Source organism: Grampus griseus, assembly GCF_964374135.1.
Source record: "Grampus griseus genome assembly, chromosome: X".
In the NCBI taxonomy this organism is placed as follows: Eukaryota; Metazoa; Chordata; class Mammalia; order Artiodactyla; family Delphinidae; genus Grampus; species Grampus griseus.
This window is the reverse complement of record NC_138999.1, coordinates 23,903,466-23,931,295: the sequence shown is the minus strand read 5'-3', so window position 1 is coordinate 23,931,295 and position 27,830 is coordinate 23,903,466. Positions and strand designations below refer to the sequence as shown.

Below are 27,830 nucleotides of genomic sequence, written 5' to 3'. Positions count from 1 at the left end.
CTTTCTGATAAGGAGTTTGCTATAATCTTTATTTTTTTTCCTCTTTAGGAGACGTGTCTCTCCCCGCCCCCAACTTTCTTCAAAATGTTGTCTTTGCCTTTGGTTTTCTGCAGTGTGAATACGATATGCCCAGGTATAGTTTGTTTGTTTGTTTTGGTATTTATCTTGGTGTTCTCTGAGCTGTCTGGATCTATGCTTTGGTGTCTGTCATTAATGTTAGAAAGTCCTTGGCCTATTGTTTCAAATGTATTTCTACCCCCATTCTTCTCTGTCTGGCATTGGAATTATCTGTATATTACACCTTTTGATATTGCCCCATGGTTTTTGGGTGTTCTGTTAATTATTTTGTTCTTTGTTTCTCTTTTTGATTCAACTGAGGAGGTGCAATTCACCTATCTTCAGATTCACTGATTGTTTCCTCACATGTGTCACATCTACTAATGAGCCTGTCAAAGGTATTTTTTCAATTCTCTTACTGTATTTTTGATTTCTAGCATTTAGCTTTGATTCTTTCTTATACTTTCCTTCTCTCTAATAACATTACTTATTTAGTCTTGCATATTGTCTATTTTTCCTATTAGAGCTCTTAAAATAGTACTCAAATTTATTTAAATTCCTCGTCTGGAAATTTCAAAATCTGTAAAGTAAAAACCTAACAAATGCTAACTGGATCAATATTTACCACTAACTATTATGTTTAACCTCTAACTATTAATGATTGTTGATTCTGAGTGTCAGGTATATTGGGTTCATTTTACTCTTCTCTGAACGGTTGTATAACATTAATAATTTCTCTAGTGAAAATGTTCATTATAAATATCATATCTTTATACCACATTTTCTTTCTCCAATAATCTGTTGATGAGAAATTGCTAAACTCATTTTAATAGGTGTGCTGACCTTCATACAGAGACCAAATAATGACACCCCAAGAAAAAAAATCACTTGAGCTAAGCTCACTTATGTAGAGGCATCTATCCTAAATAAATTCATGGCATATCCAATACAGCAGTGAGTAAAGAGGCTGACTTCAAGAAATGCAAAGATATTATAACATTACAAAAAATTGTCAACTGGACTTTCTCTATATTAATAGATTAGAGAATAAAATGTATTTGATCACGTCCAGGGGTGTAGAAAAAGCCTTTGAAAAAATACTTAACACCATGGTTAAAAGCCTTTAGTAAAATAACATTTGAAGAGAATTTTCATTTCCTAAAATCTACAGCAAACTTAGATAAATGTGAAATGTTAGAAGCATTCCCATCAAAGTCAGGACAAAGATACAGATATTATGGTACTGTATCTACTGTTTAAAAGTGGACTGGAATACATAACTAGAAGAATAAGAATATTGAAATAAATAAGAGGAAGGAATATTGAAAAGACAGAGATAATAAATGGCAACAATATAACCCTCTAATTAGAAAATCCCAAGGAACCAGTGCACAAAATACTCAAATGAACAAGAGACTCCAAAAGCTGTTGTATATAAGATTACTATACCAAAATCAGGAGCCTAACCACACAAAAGCAATAGCTAATTAGAATAATTAATAGAAAATACTCCCATAACAACAGCAGCAGCATCCAAAACTTACTTAAAAGGAAACTTAACAAAAATGTACATGATCTTTTTGTAGGCAACTATAAAAATGTACTGATAGAAAAAGAAATCCCAAATAAATAAAGAAGTACACTATGTTTATTCATGGGGAAAAGAATATTGTAAATATGCCACTTCTCCTTAAATTATTTACAGATTTATTACCTGGTATGGACTGAATTGTGCCCTCCCCACTCCCCACAAATTCATATGCTGAAGCCCTAATCCACCACTGTTACTGTATTTGGAGACAGGGTCTTTAGGGAGGTTATTAAGATTAAATGAAGTCATAAGGGTGGGGCGCTAATCCAATAAGGCTGATGTCCTTACAGGAAGAGGAACTGACACCAGATATCATTCTCTTTCTGTGTATTTACAGAGAAGAGGCCCTGTGAGGACATAGCAAAAAGCCAGGAGGAGAGCTCTTACCAGAAATTGAGTCGGCCAGCACCTCTATCGGGAACTACTAGCCTCTAGAACTGTGAGAAAATAAATTTCTGTTGTTAAGAAATCCAGCCTGTGGTGTTTTGCTACGGGAGCCTGAGCATGCTAATACACTGCCTCATATGTAGTTTCCAAGATGGCTACCAGAATTGGGCTGCTGTTTACTAAACTCGATACTGGAGAAACTATAAAAGGGAGAATGAAAGAACAATACCAGCAACAACAAAACAAAATAAATGAGAACCCCCTGGGAGAGACTAAGGCTGTGTTGAACTAGAACCTGACTGTGGGCAGGTAGGGGGATGCCCTGAATTCGAGACAGGTCTGTAGCCTGCAAGAGAGGCAGATGACAGGATTGATTAGAGAAAAGCCTATAACGTTGAGCCCTTGATTCTTCCACTGTGCTCTGGGACCATGAATCTCTACTGCTTCACTGAAGGAATCTGAGGCAGCATTTCAGAGCCCGCATGCCAGGAGCATGGGACACCAAAGATTGGGCTGGATGTGGCAGTATGGTCCACAGGCTGTGAAATAACCATCTGAAACTTTCTTAGTGCATGACAACTGGCCTTTTTAAGTGATCATCTTAATAGACCATCGCACACAGACTAAAAGAGAAAAGCAAGTAACACAGTAGTTGTACAAAAGGACAGAAATTCATTTCTGAACTTTTGGGCAATGCCCCTGATGTCAACAAAGAGAGACCACAGTGGGAACTGTCAGGCTAAGGCGCCCCTTCACTAACTCCTCTGGGATTCTGTGGGGCATGGCTGGGGACAGGGATGGATTCATACCAGAGAAGGAAGGAATCGCAGGCCCCGCCAGCAGTCAATGTGAGGACCTTGAGTGAGACCTGACGGGCTCCAAACCACAGAAGAGTCTCGCCTCCTTTCCCCTCAGCTCATCTTACCTGCAGCAGCCATGTCTGGGAGGCTCCAGGCAGAAGAGTCCAGATGAGATGTGCCTGCACTTCACACCAGCAGTCTCAGGGAGTTGATGTCTTTGATGTGAGGCCTTGGCCTCAGGTCAGCAGACGGGAGGTACCCAGCACCTACAGGGAGTCAAGAGAAGACACTGAGAGATGACTGAGAGCAGCATCCACCACAGAAGAGGGTGCCCCAAAGAGCCCTCACAGTCAGTCTCGGGGGACCCAGGCATGGCTGTGAGGCTCAGGGCCCCAGATACTTCCGGCTGGGGGTGCCGACAGAAATGAGAACCAAGGTGTGACGCCTGCTGACTCAGCTCAGCAGAGGGAAAAGTCCCAGGACCTGCCAAGAGTCAATGAAAGGCCCTCGTGCCAGGTCTGCAGGAAGCTCCCCCGGAAGCACCCCCCACCGCCCACCCCCACTGCCCCGCCCCTGCCGTCCTCCTGGAGCCCAGATGCGCATGACCGGAAGTCACGTCCTCCGAGCCGCGCTGTGGGGGCGAGGCCATTTTTGAGAGCTGACGTCCGGCGACGGTGAGCCGCGAGAGGAGTGCCACGTCTCGTCAGGTGTCAAGGTGTGAGGTGACCCCAGTTAGAAGTGTGGGGACACGCCCCTGACACCCCCAATCCCCATCCCCTCCGAAAAGAGGCAGCCACACAGGCCCCGCCCACGGCCACACAGGCCCCGCCCACCACGCCCCTGCTCTCGGCCCCAGAGGCTCGGGCCTGGCTGTTAGGCCCAAAGTCCATCCGCTTCCCCCACGGGGTCTCGGGCAAGGAAGGCCTCGCTCTGAGGCTGGTGGACCCTGGCTCAGCTCAGTAGAGGGAGTGCCCCAGGCCCTGTGGAGTGAAGGACGGGACCCTCGTGAGGACCGCAGGGCTCCACACCCCAGAATGGCGGCCACGCGGACCCCGCCCCTGACGTCGGCCTGGGAGCCTCCGGGCAGGTCTAAAGACTGAGGGGCTCCCTCAGTGCGAACGCGGACGGACGGACAGACGCGGGAGGCCCAGGGAGGAGGGGGCCTTGTCCTGAGGGGCTGGCCGCAGGTCAGCAGAGGGAGGATTTCCAGGGCACGGGAGGAGTCAGGGCGAGGACCGTCCTCCCCGTCGCAAGGGCACCTCAGAACCCCTCCCCTGTTCTCAGCCGCTTCCTTCTGGCCACACACGGAGGAGGGAGGGCTGCTGTCTGAGAGGGGAGGTGCAGGCCAGCAGAAGGCGCGTCCCTAAGCACTCCCAAGAGTCAGCCCAAGCCCTTGAGTGAGGGCCAGTGGGGCCGCCAGCCACAGGGCCTCGACCTGTCTGCCGCACGCTGCAGGCCTGGTAAAACTCTGCCACGTGCGGCCGCGTGGTCACCCTCACCGCCTCCGAATGAGACTCAAGGCGGTGCCGGCACTGGTGCGAGCAGATGGCCCTCGGGGCAAGAGAGGAGCTCCAGGCTGCACCGGCCGTCCAGGGAGGACCCCGAGTGGGGACTAAGGGAGTCACCCACCCCGAAGAGAAGGGACAAGAGAGAATATGGCCCGTCCCCTCCTGTCAACCCTTAGACTCCCAAGGAAGGACTGTCAGGCTGAGACTGCCCGTACTTTCCTCTGCCAGGTCCGAGGGAGGTTAGAGCTTTGTTCTGAAGGGGCAGCCACCAGGCAGCAGAAGGGAGGGTCCCAGGACCCTTCGGTGGTGGGCTGAACGCTCCCGCCTTTCCTCCTCCTGGGTGTCGTGGAAGATGGTGGTGTCAACTTCAGAGCAGCAGAGGGGAGGGGGTGGGGGTGGGGGTCTTGGCAACAACTGTCATCCTGACTCTGAATGGGAACCGTGGGGACCTACCTCCCCTGCCAGCCCCCACTGTCACCCCCGTACCGCCCAGGCAGGGCTGGCTGGCTGTGCCCCAAGGCTCACTCTACCGTCCTCCACAGGGGTCTCAGGGGACAGGCTGAGCAGGAGAACAGGAGCCCTGTGGGTCCTCGGGCAGTGCCCTCAAGGACCCTGCAGAGGCGGCCTTGGTTAAAGCCAGGGAGGAATCTCCCCGCTGAAGGTGCTCACAGCATCTCCTTGTCCCTCCCCCAGGTGCCCTCGTTGCCTGCCTTCCTGCGCACACTCCCGCCTGCTGGCCCTGACCTGTGTCATCATGCCTCGGGGCCGGAAGAGCAAGCGCCGTGCCCGCGAGAAACGCCACCAGGCCCGGGGGGAGACTCAGAGTCTCAAGGGTGCCCAGGCCACTGAGGCGGCGGCGGCAGAAGAGATGGAAGAGTCGCCCTCCTCCCCCGCTTCTGTTTCTCTGGGCACTCCCCCGAGCTCCCCTGCTGCTGGCACTCGCCAGGAGCCTCAGGGAGACCCAGCCACGAGCTCTCGTGATGCAGGGGTTTCATGCCCAGGATCTGAAGAGGGTGCCCAGAGCCAAGATGAGAAAAGTGCAGGTACCTCCCAAGCAGCACCTTCCATTCACAGCAGTTGCAGAGATCCTCTGACCAGGAAGGTCAGAAAGTTGGTGCAGTTCCTGCTTGAGAAGTACAAGACGAAGGAGCCCATCCCGCATGCAGCACTGCTGAAGGCTATCAACAGGAAGTACCAGAAGCACTTCCCTGAGATCCTCAGCAGAGCCTCTGAGATCATGGAGGTGGTCTTTGGCCTCGAGGTGAAGGATGTTGACCCCAGCAATCACTCCTACGCCCTCATCAGCAAGATGGCCCTCCCCAGCGAGGGAAGTCCCAGTGATGAGTCGGGGCTGCCCACATCCGGTCTCCTGATGACTGTCCTGGGCGCGATCTTCACGAAGGGCAACCGTGCCACCGAAGAGGAGCTCTGGGAATTCCTCAATGCGTTGGGTTTCTATGCTGGGAGGAGGCACTTGATCTTTGGGGAGCCCAGTAGGTTCATCAGGAAAGATTTCGTGATGCAGAAGTACCTCACCTACTGCCAGGTGCCCGACAGCGATCCTCCGCGCTATGAGTTCCTGTGGGGCCCGAGAGCCCACGCTGAAACCAGCAAGATGAAAGTGCTGGAGTTTGTGGCCAAGATCATTGGTACCGTCCCCCGTGCCTTACCAGATCTCTATGAGGAGGCTCTGAAAGATGAAGAAGAGAGAGCAAGAGTGAGAGTCGCGGCCAGGGCTGCAGCTGTTGCTGCGGGCAGAGCCCCTTCCAGGGCCAAGGTCCACATCTGCACCAAATGTAGTGGGGGAGGCCGCGGGCAGATTGCTTACTTTGTTTTGGAAGAGAGCAGTCAGGCTCCTAAATAGTGCAGAGTAGTAGTAGGGGTGGAGGGAACAAAGTATAGATCTTATTTATCTTCCTGTTTTAAACTAGTAACTTCTATATATTATTGATTGATTGATTTAGGTTTTTTCAAATTTTTTTTCTTGTAATAGATAGTGTGTTTTCTTAAGAATATGAATTCGTGAATGACATTGCTTGCATATTTATTGCTGTTTAAAGAGTTCTAAAGTTACAGTTTTGGTATATGTAACAGAAAAACGAACCATCTATATTTTCTGTATGATCCAGAAGTAGAAAACATGGCACTGCAATAGAGATTTTCATGGAAATGTGAAAGGCGACCACAGAAAATATTTAGAAACAAAAAATGGAGAAAACAGAGAGTAAAAGCCATTTAACTCGTGGTTTGCCTTACTTCGTTTAAACTTTCTTTTGGTAGAAATAAAAGATACTTTGATTTAGCTCATTTGTGAGTATTTGTTTCTTTTGCCCTAGTGCACTGCATATTCTCTGCTACCTACTGGATTAAAAATAAACTCTGATGGGAGGGTGGTACTTTGGGGTTCATAATAATCATATCATAACTGCCATTCATCAAAAACCCAATATTGCATAATGAGTGTGCCACTGCTTTACATGTAGTACATAACATTCCAACATTCACGCAGGATAGGTTTTAGCAGACTCCCTTTATAGGTGAATAACTTGCAGATGTCTCAAGTTCACAAGACTGATTAAGTGACCTTGCTGGGTCTAGTCCCCTGGTCTGGAATAGTCTAGAGCCTACACTCTTCCACTCCTCCCAGCCTAAGCCAGACCTTACGTCTTTTAATTCATTTTTCTTCTCACCACTCCAAAATGTATCTCATGGGATAAAAGGGGCCCTGTTCCCAAAGCACTGTTTTGGAATACAGTAACGCTGAATAAGTGAATGGTATGAATAAAAAGAAAAATTTTTGGTGACAATGGGGTCTTCTACATATGCAATGTCAGATACCCTGAAAAGATCAGCATCTCCTCATTTACTCTTCAAGTTTCTCAGGGACATAAAAGCCTTGGTTTAAGAGCTGTGTCCTCAGGTCAGGGGAGGGAGGAGTCCCAGCCTCTGATAGTTACTCAAGGTGAGGACCTTAGAACAGAAGGGGGCCCCACAAAGTCTACCCTGCTTTCTCCCTTGTGTGGCCATGCGCAGAGCTGTCTGTCTGAAGGTACCCCTTCTTTTCCTCCGGGGCAAGGGTGGAGAGGTTCTCAGGGAGGTGAGTTCCTTGGTCTTGTGGCAGCATCTCCAATTCTGCCCAAGTAGGAGATCCTAACAGGCCTTAGTTTGCTTCAGGGTGAGGACACTGGGTGCCGATGAGTGGACTCCCCATAACAAAGGGGACCACACAGAGGCCCCTGGGAGGGGTAGCCAGGGAATAGGTCTCTTATCTCCCCTTCTGGTGTCTCAGGAAGGTGAAAGCCTTGGCCTGAGGCTGGCAGACAGACAGTAGGGAGGGTGGAGTCCCATATGCTACCTGAAGTCAAGGTAAGAAACCTGAGTTAGGACTGAGGGGCCACTGACTCCAGAAGAGTGGGGCCTTGTAAAGTCCTGCTCCTCAGAAGACCCCAACAGCTTTGGACAGATCTGGTTCATCCTGACTTCCAATTCAGAATTCCCAAGAAGGTAATGCCTTTGTTCTGAGGAGCACAGCTTCAGGGGAGTGGAGGGTGGAGTCCTGGGTCTGGTCAGGCATCACGATGAGGACCCTGAATGAGGAGCAAGAGGACCACTCACTCCAGAACAGAGGAGAATGCAGAGTCCCGCCCCTGAGGTCAGCCCCAGGAGGCCCAGGACAAAGCTTTCTGGCTGACCTGCCCCCTCTTTCCACTGGGGGTGGTCTCGGGGAGGCGAGGGCCTTGGTCTATGGGGAACAGCCTCACTCAGTAGAGACTGGAAATCTAGTGACTCTAAATGAGGATAAAGGGACTCCACCTAGAGCAGAGCCCTGCCACTGGATACCTCCCCTCGGCAAATCCAGGAATGTTGGCATGGTGCGCCCCACGCCTTTCCTTTTAGAGCGTCTCAGGTAGATGAGGCACTTGGTCCCAGGGGCCAGCCTCAGGGGAGCACAGGGAGGAATTCCAGGTCATGCCAAGAGTCGAGCAGAGGACCATGAGGACTGAGGGAACCACCCAAGTCATAAAAGCGGGGACGCCACAGAATCCCTCCCTTACTGTCGGCCAGGAGTGACCACAGGCAGTCATGCCCACGTGAGGCAACCCTCACATCCTCCTAGGTGGTCTCAGGGAAGTAAAGGCTGTAGTATGAGAGCACAGGCCTCTCTAGGTCACGGGAAGAGCCAGCGTAAGGACTCCGAGTGAGGACCAAGGGGAACGCACAACCGAAAAGAGACAGGAACAAACGCATAGCCCCACCACCCTTTCGGCCCGGGGAAGCCCCAGGCAGGGGTATTTCCATGTGTCACCCACTTGCCTCCGGCTCGGGAGGACTCAGGTCGGTAGAGGGAAGAGTCCCAGATCCTGACAGAGTGAGGATTATTGAGGTCACAAACCCCAGAAGAGCGGAGCCCGGGGAATCTTGCCCTCTGTGTTAGTCCTCAGAAGCCCCTCAGAAATAGCTGTGGCTGCACGTGGCCTACTCTGACTTCTACTTCTGGGGACTCAGGGTGGTGAGGACTCTGCTCCGAGGCTGGCTGACTCAGCACAGGGGAAATTTCCAGGTTGTGCTAGGAGTTGGGGTGAGGACCTAAGGCTGGAGTGGAGCATGAAAACCATAACAATGGGGACAGCACATCATCTCTCCCCTGCTGTCAGTCCTGGGAGACACCTGGAGAGATGTCAGGCCGAGCAGAGGCAACCCTTAACTCCTCCCAGGGTGACAGAGAAGTGGGGACAGTAATAGGTGAAGAGAGGGAGAAATATAGGTCTTCTCAGGAGTCAAACTGAGGAAGAGCCTGAGTGAGGACCGGCGTGGCCAAGCATAATAAGGCCTGGATCTGCTGGCCCCGGCTTCCTGCCTTCAGAGACCACAGGTAGACGTGGGACATCAGGCTACCCTCACTTTCTTCTGTTGGCTCTCAGAGAGCGGTGGGCCTTTCTATGAGCACATGTCCTCAGGTAAAGAGACAGGAGCCACAGGCCTTCCCAGGAGTCAAACTGAGAACCCTGAGTGACGACTAAGGGGAACATGCCCCACCCGCTGAGCTGTGGGGACGACAAAGAGTCTAGCCTTGCCCCTGCTTTCAGCACTTGAAGGCTCAGGACAGGGCAGTCGGGCCGAGGCTCCTTTACATCAGGTCTAAGGGAGGTGAGACCCTTAGCCTGAAGGTAAAGCCATCAGAGGGCAGAAGGGTGGGTCCCAGGCCCTACGTGAAGCCAGCTGAGAGCACTGAATAGGGACTGAGGACCCAGTGATCCTAGGATAGAAAGGACTCCACAGAGCTGTCAGCACGGTGTTCCCCGTCAGGCTGGTGAGCTGGGCCACCACTCACTTCCTCCTCATGGGTCCCCGGGACCACTGAGGTGTCAACTGCAGAGCAACAGAGGGGAGGAAGCCCAGGCCCTGGATGCCGTCCACCTAAAGATCCTGAAGATGAACTGAGCAGACTCCCCGCCCTAGGACACGGAAGGTACCACTGGCAGCCCCTTCTGTCACCCCAGTGACACTCAGGTAGGCTGGCAGCCTGTAGTCCAAGGCTCACTCTACCGTCCGCCACAGGGGTCTCAGGGGACAGGCTGAGCAGGAGAACAGGAGCCCTGTGGGTCCTCGGGCAGTGCCCTCCAGGACCCTGCAGAGGCGGCCTTGGTTAAAGCCAGGGAGGAATCTCCCCGCTGAAGGTGCTCACAGCATCTCCTTGTTCCTCCCCCAGGTGCCCTCGTTGCCTGCCTTCCTGCGCACACTCCCGCCTGCTGGCCCTGACCTGTGTCATCATGCCTTGGGGCCGGAAGAGCAAGCGCCGTGCCCGCGAGAAACGCCACCAGGCCCGGGAGGAGACTCAGAGTCTCAAGGGTTCCCAGGTCACTGAGGCGGCGGCGGCGGCAGAAGAGATAGAAGAGTCGCCCCCCTCCCCCGCTTCTGTTTCTCGGGGTACTCCCCCGAGCTCCCCTGCTGCTGGCACTCGCCAGGAGCCTCAGGGAGACCCAGCCACGAGCTCTCGTGATGCAGGGGTTTCATGCCCAGGATCTGAAGAGGGTGCCCAGAGCCAAGGTGAGGAGAGCGAGTCACACACGAGCGGGCCTGCCCCATCCTGGACGGTTCGCCTTTCCCTCCCCTACCTGGACACTGGTGGTTGCAGCATGCCCAGAGATCCTCCCTCTCGTGGTCCAGGACCACTGCTAGGTTTCCAGCCATACCAGGACCAAGCAAGACAAAACCGCCAGCACAGGTTGACGCAGGCGCACCAAGACCTACAAGGTGACTCAAGGTAACCCAGGGTTCATTACGCCTCACTTGTAATAACTTAGCATTGCGGCTTTTGCTTCCCCGCCCCACCCCATGGGTTCTGCTTGGGTGCTTATGGGTAAGTGCCTGCATACTAGCAGGAAAGTTATATAGCCTAAAGCTGTCGATCGATTTGTCAGTCAAATAACACAGGACACAGGGAGGGACCACCACTCTACAAAACACAGTCCTACCCCATCGCGGGGCTGCTTCTGGTTTCCAGACAGCCCGCTCTCCTGCTTTCTCGGGAGCGTACCTTTGCTTTGCTTAACTGAACTCTTGCTACTTAAAACTGCTCTACGCCTCTCGACTGAATTCTTCCTCTTTGGGAGGGCAAGAGCCCAGGAAATCGCCATTCTGCCGGTGACAGTATGGATCGCATATTCATTACTTTTATCAGGTACAAGTTAAAGTTTTGATATTTCATAAAACAAATTTAAAAACCTTCCATTTTTTTTTTATGACCTAGAACAAGAAAACACAGCAATGGAAGAGGGATTTCCATGGAACTGTGAATAGACTCGGCAGTAAAATCATGTGGGTCAAGTAAAAAAAAGAAAAGAAAAAGCGTACATGGTGGTACATTTTTGGTTTCTTTTATTCTTTTAGTGCTTCTTTTTGTAAACCTGAAAGATGTTTTCTTAGATTACTCAAGATTGTGAGAGAAATTAAACAATAATAGAGTAGACATCCTTATCGTTGCCACTCTTATTCCCAACCATTAATTGAGCAGCTACTCTTTGGAAGGCTCCGTGGCACAACTGGGGATGGGAAGAAAAAGAAGACTGAGCCACTGTCCATAGACCTTCGGAGCCTAGGAGCTGCTGCCATGTCAAGATGGTGAGACACACTCTGAGACCTAAATAAATGGCAAGTTACAACAAGGGGTGAGAAGGAGAGGAGGTTCCAGACGAGAGCAGTCAAGTGTAAATGCTCTGAAGCAAGGAAGTCTGGAGCTTTGGGACACTGCAGTTCCCTCGAGGAGGTGACTTTAAGTTAGGCGGGACGGTGGGCTAAATGAGGCCGAGTGAATTGTGGGGGGGAGGGTGGGACCCTTAGATGGTGGGCCTCAGAGTTGACGGACTCAAGACTGGAATGGAAGCTTACCCTGAATTTTTACTTTGCGACTGTGGGTAAAACAGAGAGAATCTCCACCCGGGGCAGGAAGAAAATGGCTTCCATGTTCCTGTCCCAGTGCAGGTGAACACAGTGCACAAACTAGGTGTTTTAATCCCATCGCCTCCAGGGAGTTTCTGAGAAACAAGGATGATACTTCCTTGAAGTGAGATGTCAAGAAGCCACTGTGATAGCACTCTTTGCACTGGGGTCAAAGGGCCAGAGGCCACTCCCTTAAAGGGATGATCTACTACTTACCTTAAGTGTAATCTGGGGAACTCCAAAGGAAGGCTACAATTTTTGGTGGTGGTGAAATTATAATGAAACTAGGGGTGGTTTGGATGAAAAGGCACCTGGGAGGGAAGCTGTTGGTCCTTGACGCAAATTCTAGAACCTCCGAGTAGCATCCAGCTGGGAGAGGTCCCTCTACACTCAAATGACATATTTACAAATGGGGAAGTTTTACATAGTTTCAGTGTCTAAGCAGTTTTGTTCGTTCCAAAGGTGCTGCGTATCGTATTTTCTGACATCTCATGAGATTAAAGAAAAAAATCCCCAAGAGTTGGTATTATGGTCTGGGGTCATAGTGATCGTAGTAATAAATGCCATTCTTGAAAGACCATTGTTGCAAGTGCTTTACAAACATCACGTATATTACAACAGCTCTACAAGATAGGGCTTATCAGACTCACTTTGCAGATGATGAACTTGCAATTTTCTCAAGTTCACAAGACTTGTGACAGAGCTGGGAATAGACCCTTGGTCTGAATTCGTCTAGAGGCCACACTGCTCCACTCTTCCTGGCCTGAGGCAGACCTAGTATCCTTTAATTCACTTGTCTCCTCACTACTTCAAACTGTATTTCAGGCAATTTAAAAAATAAAAAGCAAGCAAGCAAACAAAAAACCCTGTAGCCAAAGGACTATAAACAGTCCTGATGAAGGAAGGTTAATACAAGAATAAACCGTAATTTGGGGATTGTCTGTGGGCTTCATTTATCTAGAGTCCTCCTGCCCCTCACGCCAGGGTTCCTTGAAAGCTCACTGCCCTGGTCCCAGCACGTGTGTTCAGCTCCAGCACTTTCCCACGTTAGAGCTCCTTTCTCCTGAGACTTCCCCAGTGTGCCCTCAAGTCCAACTCTGGAATCTGTTAATGGTGTGTTGAGACTGGCCTCTGAATAAATACACCAATGAGTGAGCTTACCTAGGAGGTCAATATCCAAAGCCTCCCTCATAAGTTGGAGATGAGGACCTGAATAGACATTTCTACAAAGAGGGTATACCAGTGGCCAAACAGTACATGAAAAGATGCTCAATATCATTAGTCACTAGGGAAATGTATACAAAAAACACACAGTGGGATACCATTTCACTAGGGTGGTTATAAAAATGGAAAATAACAAGTGTTTGCGAGGATATGAAGAAATTGGATCCCTCATACATTGCTGGTAAGAATGTCAAATGGTTCAGCCTCTTTGGAAAACAGTTTGGTAGTTCCTCAAATTTAAACAAAGAATTACCGTATGACCCAGCAATTCCATTCCTAGGTATATAACCAAAATAACTTAAAAACTGTATTCAAACAAATCTTTGTACCCAAATATTCAAAGAAGCATTATTCATAAAAGCCAAAAAATGCAAACAACCCAAAATTTCCATCACTGAATGAACGGACAAACAAAATGTGGTATACTCTTACAATGGAATATTATTCAGTCATGAAAAGGAATGAAGTACGGATAACTGAGAGACCATGGATGAACCTTGGAGACATTATGATAAATGATAAATGAAAGGAGTCAGAAACAAAAGGTCACATATTATATGACACCATTTACATGAATTGTCCAGGATAAGCAAATTCATAGAGACAGAAAGCAGACTGATGGTTGTCCGGGGCTAGGGAGAGGTATGACTGGGAAGTAACTTTTTGAAGGGTAAGAGATTATGTAAGCAGATAGGATAGGCGGTCCCTGGAGAAAGAGAACCAGGTATGGCTTTCTTGACATAAGAGAAGCCAGTTTTTGGCCTAAGCCATTTTGTGATCTAAGCCTGGAGACAATGTTTGCCCTTGAACACACCTCTGTAATAATGATCTTAAGGGAATTAAAGAATGCGGCGACAAAAGACTGTTATCAGGCAGGAGTAGTAACAGAAGCAAAGGTAATAAATCAGTTGTTAAGACTCTCAGTCTTTTCAAGGGTAAAGATTAGCCTGAAGCACAATCTTCAGTTGTTCTGCAGAATTCAAACCCCCCTCCAATGATCAACCACCACCAGATCAACTGGAACTGAAGGAATGAAGACGGTAATCTTCTCTGACCCTTGTGACTTCAAACCCCTATAAAGCTAGGACTCTGTTGACCTTTGTCCCAAATCTAGGCTGAATTCTCCTCTGCTCAAGCCCCTTCATGAATATGCATGTACCCTTAGCTTGAAACTTCCCCAGTTCTGCTGTCCAGGGAAACACTGCTTTGGGGAAGATCCCCAGGGTTCTCCTTCCTTGCTGCAAGTAATAAATCCTTCCTTCTCCTGCTCTTTGACTTGGTTGTGTATTTGGCTCGACACCCACCAAGAGGCAAACCCAGTTTTCGGGTAGCAGTTACCTTTTGGAATGAGGAATATGTTTGGAACAAGATAGAGGCGGTGATTGTACAACATTGTGAATGCAGTAATGCCACTGAATTATTCACTTTAAAATGTTATGTGGATATACATCAATGAGTTATATTTTTAATATTATATATAATACAATCAATAGATTGATTGATCCCACTATACAGATAATATATATAATATATAGGTATATGTATGTATGTAAAATCAATGGAATGATAGAATCAGATAGAATGAGAGAATTACCATTCTACAGCCCCTAATGGATTAATGGATAAGGGTGAAGATCCTCACTACCTGCCAATACCACCAGGAAGCAGAAAACAGACACTATGTATCTCCTAATGGAAGCACACAGCTTGGTCTCAGGAGTGAACTTGCCAATAAACAAACTGGTAAATCAATAAGCCTTAATCTGAACAAGCTGTTTCCTACAATTATGGAGGATCCTTGATGCTGAGTTCCAGGTATATTGGGTTCATTATTTTATTCTCTGTAATGTTGTATATGATTGTTTTTATTATAAATATCATGCCTTTAAAGTTGAAAACCCAAGTAAAACGGAACAATTTTTAGCAAACTATAAATCACTAAAGTGAAAATGTAGTCCAAACCCAGAGCACCATCAAAATGTGCCAGGACAATCCAGGTTTGGAGCCCCCTCACACCAAATGATCAGGGAAAAACTAATCACCACCTTATTTGAATTCTTCCAAACCATACAAAAAGATAGAAAACGGATCAACCATTTTAATAGGGTAGCCCTCCTTGATACAAAGTCCAGATAAGAATGCCCCAATAAAAGGATACTCACACATAACCATGTGATTAAATGAAGAAATGGGCTATGACTAAGGAACACAAAGATATCATATTAGAAAATACTGACAGTTGGAAATCACTGCACTAACAGAGAAAGGAGAAAATGCATTTCTAAAGGGAAAGAATATTTGTCTCTACACTTCTATTCCCAAGCCTGTTGACACCAAATGTATGGGCTTTTTGTTTTGTTTTGTTTTGCTCACACAAACCAATTCTCTACCACCAGCTGAGTATCCTACAATTCAATTCAATTCTGACAATACCTACCTGCAGTTAGCATCAGATCCCACAAGGTAAGGGCTCATTCCCACAAGATTGCCCTACACTTAATCCAAACCCAGGTCTCCCATAATTCTGACTGACTGGCTATAAATTGGGGGCTCCCACAACCCCCTCCCTGGGTTTGGTAATTTTCTAAAGTGGCTCAAAGAACTCAAGGAAACAGTGTACTTACTAGATTACTGGATTATTATAAAAGGATGTGACTCCCTAACAGCCAAATGGAAGAGATGTTTAGAGTGAGGTGTGGGGAAGAGGTGTGGAGCTCTCATGCCCTCTCCAGCTGCATCACCCCCATAGCACCTACCTGCGTTCGGCAAACTGGAAGCTCTCCAGACCATTTTGGTTAGGATTTGTATGCAGGCTTCATTACACAGGCATAATTAATTAAATCATTGGCCACTTGTTAATTAAGTCAATCTCCAGCCCTTCTTCCGTCAGAGGGTAGGACTGAAAGTTCCTAGCCCCTGATCACATGGTGGGTCCCCCAGGCAGCCCCCCACCCTTAGGGGCTTTCCAAAAGTCACCTCATCAACATAAACTCAGGTGTGGTTGAAAGGGGCTTGTTACCAGTAACATGAAACACTCCTTTCACCTTTCTTGCTCTTTTCACTTAGGAAACCCCAACAGTTTTAGCAGCTCTGGGGACAAAGACCAAATATATATTTCTTAGTATAAATCACAATTTAATTATATGCAGGGGTAAAGAAAGGGCCTTTGATAAAAATTTTACACCAGTCCATGGTAATAACTTTTAGCAAACTCACATTAGTAGGGAATTACTCTTCTGTAAAATCTATACGTATTAAACATACTTAAATGTGGAATATTATCAGAATTCCCAATAAAATAAGAAACAAGACACAGATATATGGTACCACCTCTACTATTTGACAAGAATTTTCCTGCTCTGCCACATGAACATCTTGGAAGTCATCACTCCCATCCTCACAATGATAAAAAGCTGAACAAACTCAAAATCAACAACTTTTCTTAGATCCATCAGAGAATTGAAGTTACAGGGAAAACCAATGCTTCAAAACTGAAGATGCAGGGAAATACAGGGAATCACAGCTCACTGGGAGCTGAAAGTCCTGGATCCAGGAAGGAGGAGAAAAATTTACATTGTACTTGATGCAACACTGGAAGCTATGTGTGACAAGCTTCAGAGCCCAAAACTCCTAGGAGCCTAGTCTTAGGGGAGCCCGCACACTTCTGTGAGTTTTACCTTCTGGGGTCCTAACAGGTTCTCACCGTAAAGATCCAAGAAAAATGTCCTCATGCTTCTGGCATGAGGGGGACATAAACCCTTTTGAAGTACACCTAGGAAAAAGTAACCACAGGCCCAGATGTTTCTGTTCTGTGTATTTCCTAAACCAACTAACTTGGATGAAGGGAAAATCCTAACTCCAGCTCCCTCCAGACTTCCTATGTCACATAACAGGGGGGATAAAAGCTGAGAAGCATTTGTGAAGGCAATAGCCCAGGGGGCACAGAGCCACTAAAACATGGACAGCTAATCACAAGATTATAGAACACTTCCCGGACAACTTACCACTGCATCAACAAGGTCCAATATAATACCAGAGGATTCCTGCTGAAAGAATTGCAAGGCTTAGACTACTTATGAAGGTGTTCCTAGGGAAAACCAAAGACAACAAGAACACTCAAGGAAACTGAAATCTCAGGTGCCTACATTAAGAGCAAACAGTAAACACGACATAACTCTTATGCAGATAAACACAAACTCTCATGCTAAAGGCCCTTTAAATCGGTTCCTATTTTCCAATACATTAAGTCCAGCCTTCAACGAAAAATTATAAGATATGCTAAAAGGCAGAAAAGCACAGTCTGATTAAAAAGCAAGTAAATTAACCGCACTCAGGTATAGGAGATCATTTGGAATATCAGACTAGGATTTTACAATACTTATGATTCATATGCTAAGCCTCTAATGGAAAAAGTGAACAACATGCAAGAATAGTAGGTAATGTACGTAGAGAGATGGAAACTGTAGGAAAGCATCAAAAGGAAATGTGAGAAATCAAAAACATCATAACTGACATGAAGAATACCACTGATAGGCTCACCAGTAGACTGCATATGGCCAAGGAAAGACTCAGTGAAATTAAAGATATACATTGATAGAAAACCCTCAAACTAAAAAGCAAAGAGAAAACAAAATAATTTTTAAAAAGGAAAAGAGTAACCAAGGATTGTGGAACAATTACAAGAGATGTAACATATGCATAGTGGGAATAATCTGAGAAGAAACAGAGAAAGCAGCAGAATTTTCAAAGTAATAATGACTGAGAATTTCCCCAAATTAATGACAGACACTAAACCACAGACCTAGGAAGCTCAGAGAACACCAAGCAGGATAAATAGAAAAAAAAAATCTACACCTAGGCATATCATACTCAAACTGCGGAAAACCAAACAGAAAGAGAATTCTTGAGACGAGGTAGAGAAAAAAAGAACTTACTATAGAGGATCAAGGGTAACAATTACCAAGATTTCTCTTCACAAGTGATGCTATCAAGAAAAGACTACAGTTAAATTTTTAAAGCATTGAAATGGAAAAAACCCAACAACAACAACAAAAACACTACCACCAACCTAGAATTCTGTAGCCAGGGGGAGAAAATCCTTCAACAGTAATGAGAAATAAAGACTTTCTCTGACAGACAAAAACTGATGGAAATTTGTCACACAGATCTACTTTGCAAGAAATATTAAAAGAAGTTCTTCTGGGAAAAGGAATATGATATAGGTCAGAAGCTTTGGCCGACATAAAGAAAGGGAGTAACACAAGGAGTAAATGAAGATAAAATAAAACCTTTTATTTTTATTATTTTCAACTGATCAAAAAAGATAAATATTTCTTCAAAATAATAATATAACAGCAATGCATCCAGTGATTATACATTATGGATAAGAGAAATAAATGGCAGAAATGGTATACTTGCACTGTTACGAGATACTTGCGCTAACCGTGAAGCAGGATGATGTTATTTGAAAGAGGACTTGAATACGTTGGAAAAGTATAACGCAAATGCTACAGAAACCACTAGAAATTTTTTAAAACTATAACTGATATGCTAAAGAGGACAGAAAACGGAATAACATTAAATCTTGAATTAAAAGTAGAGAAGGCAGAAAAAGAGCAGGGGATTAAAAAAGAAACAAAGAGTAAGCTCAATGAGTAGAAAACAGTTACAAATATGGTCAACGTTAATCCAACTGTATCAATAATCACTTTTAATGTGAATGGTCTAAATATACCAATTAAAAGGTAGAGATTGATAAAAAGAATGAAAACAAAGGTGACCTAACCCTATGCTGTTTATAAGAAACCCAGTTTAAATATAAAGACATGAAATGATTAAAAGTAGAGGGATGGATACAATAGCTGGTCATGGAAGCAACCTAAATGCCCATCGACAGATGAATGGATAAAGCAGATGAGATACATATATACAATGGAGTATTACTCAGCCATAAAAAGGAACAAAATTGGGTCATTTGTAGAGACGTGGATGGACCTAGAGTCTATCATGCAGAGGGAAGTAAGTCAGAAAGAGAAAAACAAATATCGTATATTAATGGATACATGTGGAATCTAGAAAAATGGTACAGTTGAACCGGTCTGTAAGGCACAGATAGAGACACAGATGTAGAGAACAAATGTATAGACACCAAGGGGGGCAAAGCGGGGGTGGGATGAATGGGGAGATTGGGATAGAAATATATACACCAATATGTACAAAATAGATACCTAATAAGAACCTGCTATATAAAAAAAATAAAATAAAATAAAATTCAAAAGCAAAAAGTAAAGGGATGGAGAAAACTCTACCATGCTAATATGAGTGGAAAAAAACAACATCTGCTCTAGCTATATTTATTTCAGACAAAGCAGTATTCACAACAAGAAAGTCAGGAATAAAGATGGGCATTACTTAATGATTAAGTGGCCAATTCTCAAAGAAATCATGGCAACCCTTAATGTGTATGCACCAAAAAATTCTGTTAAGATACACGAGGCAAACACTGATGAGACACATCTACTCTTATAGAAGGAGATGTCAACACATCTCTTTTCATAATTGACAAATCCACTAGGCAGAAAATCAGTAAGGTGCAGTTGAACTGAAAAGCAACATCAATTAACTAGATCTAAATGACATTCATAGAATACTTGACAAAAGCAGAAAGCACATTATCTTCAAGTCCACATGGAACATACACCAAGATAGATCACATTCTATGCCATAAAACACACATCATCAAACTTAAAAAAATATAAATGATACAAAGAATGATCTCATTCTGCGATGGAAATAAACTAGAAACTGATAACAAAAAAGTAGCAAGAAAATCAAGGGTATTTGGAGATTAAACAATATACTTCTAAATAACACATGGGCCAAAGAGTAAATCTAATGAGAAATTTTAAAATATGTTTAACTAAATGAAAACAAAATTACAACTTATCAAAAGTTGTGCAATATAGCAAAACCAGTACTTAAAGGGACATGTATAGCATTGAATGTCTATACTAGAAAAATCTAAAATCAATAATTTAAGCTTCTACCTTAGTAAACTGGTGAAAGAAGAGAAAAAAAGCAGAGGAAAAAGAAATAATAAATCAAAGCAGAAATCAATGACACTGAAGAAAGGGAAAAAATAGAGAAAAAACAGCAAAACCAGAAGCTATTTCTTTGAACATATCCAAAAGAAAAAACAAGAGAACATTCTAACCAGGGTACTCAAGGAAAATAAAAAGAGAGAAAACACCAATGAAATCGCTAATAGCAGAAATGAAAGAAGGGCCATCACTAGTGATTGCACGGACATTAAAAGGATAATAAATGAATGTCATAAACAACTCCAGGCCTACAAATTTGAAAAGTTAAATCGACAAATTACTTGAGGATACAATTTCCCAAAACTATACAAGGATAAATAGATAATCAGAATAGGTCTGTATCTATTAAAGAAATTTAATCTATAATTAATAAGCTTCCAATAAAGACAGCACCAGGCCCAGATGATTTCACTCATGAATTCTAACAAAAATTTAAGGAAGACATGAAAACAATTCTCTACAATCTCTTCCAGAAAACAGAAGCAGAGGGGACACTTCCTAATTCATTCTATGAGGCCAGCATCACTCTAATGTCAAAACCAGAAAAAGAAATTAAAAGAAAGGAGAATTGACCACCAATATCTCTCATGAACATAGATGCAAATTCCCCAACAAAATATAAGCGAAACAAATCTAACAATGTATAAAAGGAATTATATACCACAACTAAGTGGACTTTATTTCAGGTGTGCAACATTTGAAAATCAGTAAGGATAACTCATCATATCACTAGGCTAGAGAAAATAATCACATTATCATATCAATAGATGAAGAAAAAAATTTGATAAAATCCAATACCCATTCATCATAAAATTTCCCAGCAAACTAGAAGTAGAGAGGCATTGGCTCAGCTTCATATACTGAATAGAACATGTAAAAAAGAAAAAACAACAACAGGTAAAACATCCTACTTCATACTGAGACGATAGATGCTCTCACACTAAGATCAGGAACGAGGCTAAGATATCCCTTCTCACCATGCCTATTCAACACTGGACTGGAAGTCCTAGCCAATGCAATAAGATAAGAGAAGGAAGCAAAAGATATACAGATTTGAAAGGAAAAAATACAACTGTTTTTGCTCACAGATGACCTAATTGTCTATGTAGGAAATCTCAAATCATCAATCACAAAAAACTCCTGGTATCAATAAGCAAAGGTTAATATTCAACAGTCAATTGTTTTCCAATAAACAAATGGAATTTGCAATTGAAAAACCTAATGCCATTTACATTACCACCAAAAAAAGATTGATTATAAATAATTCTTAGAAAAATATGTATAAGATTCATATGAGAAATACAAATGTCACTGAAAAAAATTAAAGAAGATCTAAATAAATAGAGAAACACTCCATGTTCATGGATAGGAGGATGCAAGATTGTTGAGATGTCAGTTACTCCCAACTTGATTTATATACTCAAAACAATTCTGCTCAAAACTCCAGCAAGGTATTTTGTAGATAGTAACAAACAATCTAGAGTTTATATAAAAAATGAAAAGATCCATAATAACCAACTCAAATCAATACTGAAGAAGATCAAAGTCAGAGAACTGATATTACTGGATTTAAAAATGGACTTTAAAGCTACAATAATGAAGACCACATACTATTAGCAAAAGAAGAGACAAATAGACCAAGGCACAGAATAGAAAACCTAGAAACAGACCCCCTCATACAGTCAACTGATCTTTAAAAAAGGAGCAAAGGCAATTCAATAGAGAAAGGAGTCTTTTAACTCACAGTGCTGGGACAACTAGACATCCACATACAACAAAAAAGAATGCTGATACAGACTTTACATGTTGCAAAACAATTAACTCAAAATGGATCACAGACCTAAATGGAAAACTCAAAATTAAAAAAAATCCAGGGACTCCCCTCATGGTCCAGTGGTTAAGACTGCACTTCCACTGCAGGGGGCATGGGTTTGATCCCTGGACAGGGAACTAAGATCCTGCCTGCATGTGGAGTGGGAAAAAAAAAAAAATAGAAGGTAATATAGGAGAGAGTCTTGGGTTTGGCAACGAGATTTTAGACACAACACCAAAAGCACAATCCATGAAAGAGAAAAATGATAAGCTGAACTTCATTAAAATTAAAAACTTCTACTCTGTAAAGGGTACTATTAAGAGAATGAAAAGACAAGCCGCAGACTGGGAAAAAATAATTGTAAGAGACATATCTGATAATAAACGTGAATCAAAAATATACAATGAACTCTTAAAAAACTCAACAATAAGAGAACAAAAAAGTCAATTTAACAGTGGTTAAAAGAGCTGAACAGACGCCTCACCAAAAATATACACAGATGGCAAATAGCATACGAAAAGATGATCAACATCACGGGTCTTCAGGGACTTTGGGATTAAAACAACAATGAGATACCTATCAATATGGCTAAAACAAAAACAAACACCTGACAATACCAAATGCTGGCAAGGATGGGGACCAATAGGAACTCTCATTCAGTGCTAAAGGGAATGCAAAGTGATAGAGACACACTGGAAACTGTCTGGAAGTTTCTTTTAAGCTAAACATAATCTTATCACATGATCTAGCAATTAAACGCCTAGGTATTTACTCAAAAGAGTTGAAAACTTATGTCCACCCAAAAGCCTTCAAACAAATGTTAATAGTACACTAATTCATAGCTGCCAGAAACTGAAATCAACCAAGATGACCTTCAGCAGATGAATGGGTACACAAACTGTGGTAGTCCACATGACGGAATGCTATTCAGCCATGAAAAGAAATGACATTTCAAACCACAAACAGATATAGAGAAACTTAAATGTATATTGATTAGCAAAAAGAGCTAGTTTAAAAAGCCTACTTATTGAGTTATTTGTAGTGAGGTGGATGGACCTAGAGTCTGTCATACAGAGTGAAGTAAGTCAGAAAGAGAAAAACAAATACCTTATGCTCACACATACATCTGGAATCATAAAAAAAAAAAAATGGTCATGAAGAACCTAGGGGCAAGACGGGAATAAAGATGCAGACCTACTAGAGAATGGACCTGAGGATATGGGGCGGGGGAAGGGTAAGCTGTGACAAAGTGAGAGAGTGGCATGGACATATATACACTACCAAATGTAAAATAGATAGCTTGTGGGAAGCAGTCGCATAGCACAGGGAGATCAGCTCGGTGCTTTGTGACCACCTAGAGGGGTGGGAAAGGGAGGGTGGGAGGGAGGGAGACAAAAGAGAGAAGAGATATGGGGATATATGTATAACTGATTCACTTTTTTATAAAGCAGAAACTAACACACCATTGTAAAGCAATTATACTCCAATAAAGATGTTAAAAAATAAATAAATAAATAAAAGCCTACATACTGTAGCATTCCATCAATATTGTATTCTGGAAAAGGAAAAACTTCAGAGAGAGTAAAAAGTTCAGAGTTGTCAGGGGCTCAAAGTGAGGTTTTGAGGGATGGACAGGTGGAGCACGGGGGATATTTAGGGCAGTGAAACTCTTCTGCATGATGCTCTGTTGGTGAGTAGATGACGTCATGCCTCTGTCAACCATTATAGAACTGAAAAGCACAAAAAGTGAAATGTGTTATAAACAGTGGACAATAGTCAATAATAATGTATCACTATTAGTTGATCAATTATAACAAATGAACTTGTATCTACTGAACCAATACAAGATGTTAATAATAGGAGAATCTAACTGGAAGAAGAGAGTGGCTGTATGGGAACTCTCTGTACTATCTGCTTAATTTTCTGTAGTCCTAAATCTGTTCTTTAAAAAAGTCTATTAATTTAAAAACTGGAAAAAAAACCTGGACAAGAACACATAGCCAGTACAGAGCTATATACAACAATAGCAAATAAATAAGAGTCATGAGTAATGAAAAGCAAAAGATAACAATGCTAATAATTTGATCCTCTAATTAAAGATCTAAGGGAATAGGCACAGAGAATAGTCAAATATATAAAGAACTTCAGAAACCTGGTGGAAAAAAAGATCACCACAGCAAAATCAAGAGACTGGCCTGAAACAGTCAACAATTACTTAGATCATGTTAATCAAAAATACACCAAAGACAAAAGCAACAATATAAAAAACATACCTAGAAGGAAACCATACAAAAATGTATATAATCTACATGGAGGCAACAATAAGAATTTCCTGATAGACTTTGGAAAAAGAAGTCTCAACCAGAATAGTATGTTATGTGTATTCATGAGGAACAGATATTGTAAGAATATCGATTTTCCTTAATTCTTTTACAGATTTAGTACCTTATCCATAGCAGCTGATGATAATCAAACATGGGCTACTATTTCCTGTACCCAAAATCAACCATGGAAAAATTATAGAAGGAATAAAGAAAAAAACATTAACAAAAGCAAAAACACAAAACTGAATAATCCCTGAGGGACAATAAGTCTTCACTGAACAAGAACCTGAGTGTGGGCAGGTAGGGGGATGCCCTGAATTCGAGACAGGTCTGTAGCCTGCAAGAGAGGCAGATGACAGGGTTGACTGGAGGAAAGCCTTTAAACTTGAGCCCTGGATTCTTCCACTGTGCTCTGGGACCATGAATCTCCACTGCTTCACTGAAGGAATCTGAGGCAGCATTTCAGAGCCCACATGCCAGGATGGCACCAAAGGTTGGTGTTGTTTGAAACAGAATGAGTCCAGAGGCTGTGCAATAACCACATGAAACCTCTTTAGAGGATCAGGACTGACCTTTTAAAAAAATTAATATTATGATCAAACATAAGGAATGGAAAGAATGAATCACACTTAACAAGGGTAGGTGTTCTTTCATGAAAAAATGCATATACACACACACTTGTTAGAGATACAAATATATTTCTTAGTATGAATGAGGGTCAAAAAATAAAAGTGACCACACTGGACTGAGCAATGTGAGATAATATAAAAGAGCTAGGTCTCACAAAATCCTGTAGCTTAGCCTCTTCTCCTCAGAAAGTAGATCTTTTAGAGTAGAAGGTTCCCCAAAGTCTAAGTATGGCTGGCGAACAAACGCTATGGGCCAGTGTGCCTTTTCTTTTACAGCCCACCATGTGTCCTGGGACCCCGCCTTATACTGCAACTTTCCCGTCTGGTATGTAGCCTGGGACTCATCCATTTTCTGCAAGGTTTGCAGGGAAACAGCTCAGAGCTTTCAGAGAGTTAGTATTTCCCAGGAAGTCTTTAAAGAAGCAGCCAAGAGGAGGACACCCTACTCCATGCCTCCACCTTGAGGAATGACGCGACAACCCACCCCAGAATAGAGGAACCCGCACAGAGCCCCGCCCCCGCTTTCGCTCCTGGGAAACCCAGGGCAGAGCTGTCACCATGAGGTACTGACTGACTTCCACCTCCAGGGTCTCAGGTCTCTGGAGGGGAGAGGAGACGCTGAGAGTGAAAGGAGGACGCTTAGAATTGCAGGAACGTGCCTCCCTAGAACAAAGGAGACATCATAGAACGCCTGCTACAATCCGACGCGTGCTAAAAGGCTAGCGGCAAAACTGTTAGGCCCAACGCACCGTCAGTTTTGCCTCGGGGTCTCAGGGAATGAAGACGTTGATCTGAGGCTGGTGGTCTCAGATCAACAGAGGAAAACATCCCAGGCTTTACCTGGCGTCGAGAGGAGACTGAGCGAGGACTGAAGGCACGCTCAACCCGGCACACACACTTGCTGTCCCTGCGGTCCACCCTGGGAGGCCCCGGGCAGGGCTGTCAAACTCCGGCGGGGGCCGGGGATGGGGGGCGGCTTGGCCTGGTGGGGGTGGCAACATGAGCGACGACTGAAAACCCTAACAAAGGGGGTGGCAACATGAGCGATGACTGAATCTAAGTGTATGAATGATATTGTGGAAACGCAACGCTGGCTGACTGTGGATCTGAGGCTCGTAAGCAACACAAGCCGGGCTCTGGGAGAGGAGGCGGCGGGGCGGGGCAGGTCTGATTTTCTGTTTCGTGCAGCCAGCTGAAGGCTAAGTGCAGCTCTAGATGGCGTGAAGCATGCCTGCATCCGCGAGCAAAGGAACTAGCTCCTTGGGACTCATTGAAGTATAAAAGTTTATAATTTTACAGCAGTTGAAATACTGACATCAATATTAAACCCATCAACCCCTGCTCCTGTTGTCAGCTCTGGAAGGCCCCAGCAGGGGTGGCCCGCTAAGGCTCTCCCTCATTTCCTCCTGGGATGGGGGGTGGGGTTTAGGGAGGGAAGGCCATTGGTGGAAGGAGTTTAGCTTCAGAGCGGTAAAGGGGAGGATGGCCGGGCCCTGCCAACGGTTGACAAGATGATCCTAAATGTGAACTGAGAGGATTATAGAGGGGACCACACAGAGCCTAGACCTGCCAGCCCAAGGCACACTGACTTCTCTGCAGGGGTCTCAGGGGACAGGCTGATCAGAAAAGGAGCCCTTTGGGTCCTAGTGCAGTGACCTCACAGAAAACTGCAGAGGCGGCCTTGGTTAAAGCCAGGGAGGAATCTCCCCGCTGAAGGTGCTCACAGCATCTCCTTGTCCCTCCCCTAGGTGCCCTCGTTGCCTGCCTTCCTGCCCACACTCCCGCCTGCTGGCCCTGACCTGTGTCATCATGCCTCGGGGCCGGAAGAGCAAGCGCCGTGCCCGCGAGAAACACAGTCAGGCCCGGAGTGAGGCTCAGCGTCTCCAAGATGCTCAGGCCCCTGCAGCAGAGGAAGAAGAGTCTCTCTCCTCCCCCACCCCTCCTCTTGGTGGTAATCTCCAGAGCTCCCCTGCTTCTGGGTCAGGTAGAAGATCCCAGGGGTCTCAGAGAGCCCCATCCACTACCACTACTTCTGCAGGTGTTTCATGCACAAGATCTGATGAAGGTGCCAAGAGCCAAGATGAAGAAAAACCAAGCACCTCTCAGGCATCACTCGGCACTGATTTTTCCTGCAGAACCGTTGTAGACCAGAAGGCAATTCTGTTGGTGCAATTCCTGCTGTGCAAGTATAACATGAGAGAGCCCATTACAAAGGAGGGTATGCTGAAGCATGTCATCAAAAAGTACAAGGAGCAGTTCCATGAGATCCTCAGGAGAGCCTCTGAGCTGATGGTGCTGGCCTTTGGCATTGATGTGAAGGAAGTCGATCCCACCAGGCACTGCTACGCCCTTGTCAGCAAATTTCAGCGCACCAGTGATGACAGGATGAGGGGTGAGGAGATCATGCCCAAGACCGGCCTCCTTATGACAGTCCTCTGTGTGATCTTCATGAAGGGCAACTGCGCCACTGAGGAGGATATCTGGGAAGTACTCAATGTGATGGGGATATATGCTGGAAAGAAGCACTTCATCCACGGGGAGCCCAAGAAGCTCATCACCAAAGATTTGGTGCAGGAAGGGTACCTGGAGTACCGCCAGGTGGCCAACAGTGATCCTCCACGCTATGAGTTCCTGTGGGGCCCGAGAGCCCACGCTGAAACCAGCAAGATGAAAGTCCTTGAATTCTTGGCCAAGATTCATGATACGGTCCCCAGTGCCTTCCCACTCTTGTATCAAGAGGCTTTGAGAGATGAGGAAGAGAGAGCCCAAGCCAGATTTGCAGCTATGCTGCTCACTGGTGCCGTGGCCAGTGAGCGTTCCGGGGCCGACTTCCAGGGCAGCTTCTCCCACCTGTAGTGAAATCTGAAGCACCTTCCTGCAGTAGTGTAGGGGCTGAGGTGGTGGTGGAGGGATCACAGTGAATAGCATATTAGAATAACTTACAGATTTATGTTTTG

The 27,830-nt window shown here is 44.8% G+C and overlaps 1 protein-coding gene across 1 annotated transcript; it reads left to right on the top strand.

The window, feature by feature from the left end:
* Window positions 1-5,097: 5,097 nt before the first annotated feature.
* LOC309839992 (uncharacterized protein) lies at window positions 5,098-27,729 on the top strand (the record flags this gene model as incomplete). The annotated part of the gene is made up of 4 exons (XM_082682011.1): window positions 5,098-6,120; window positions 7,835-8,250; window positions 10,054-10,608; window positions 26,622-27,729. The coding sequence occupies 4 exons, from the start codon at window positions 5,098-5,100 to the stop codon at window positions 27,727-27,729; spliced, it is 3,102 nt and encodes a 1,033-aa protein (XP_082538137.1).
* Between the last annotated feature and the right edge of the window lie 101 nt (window positions 27,730-27,830).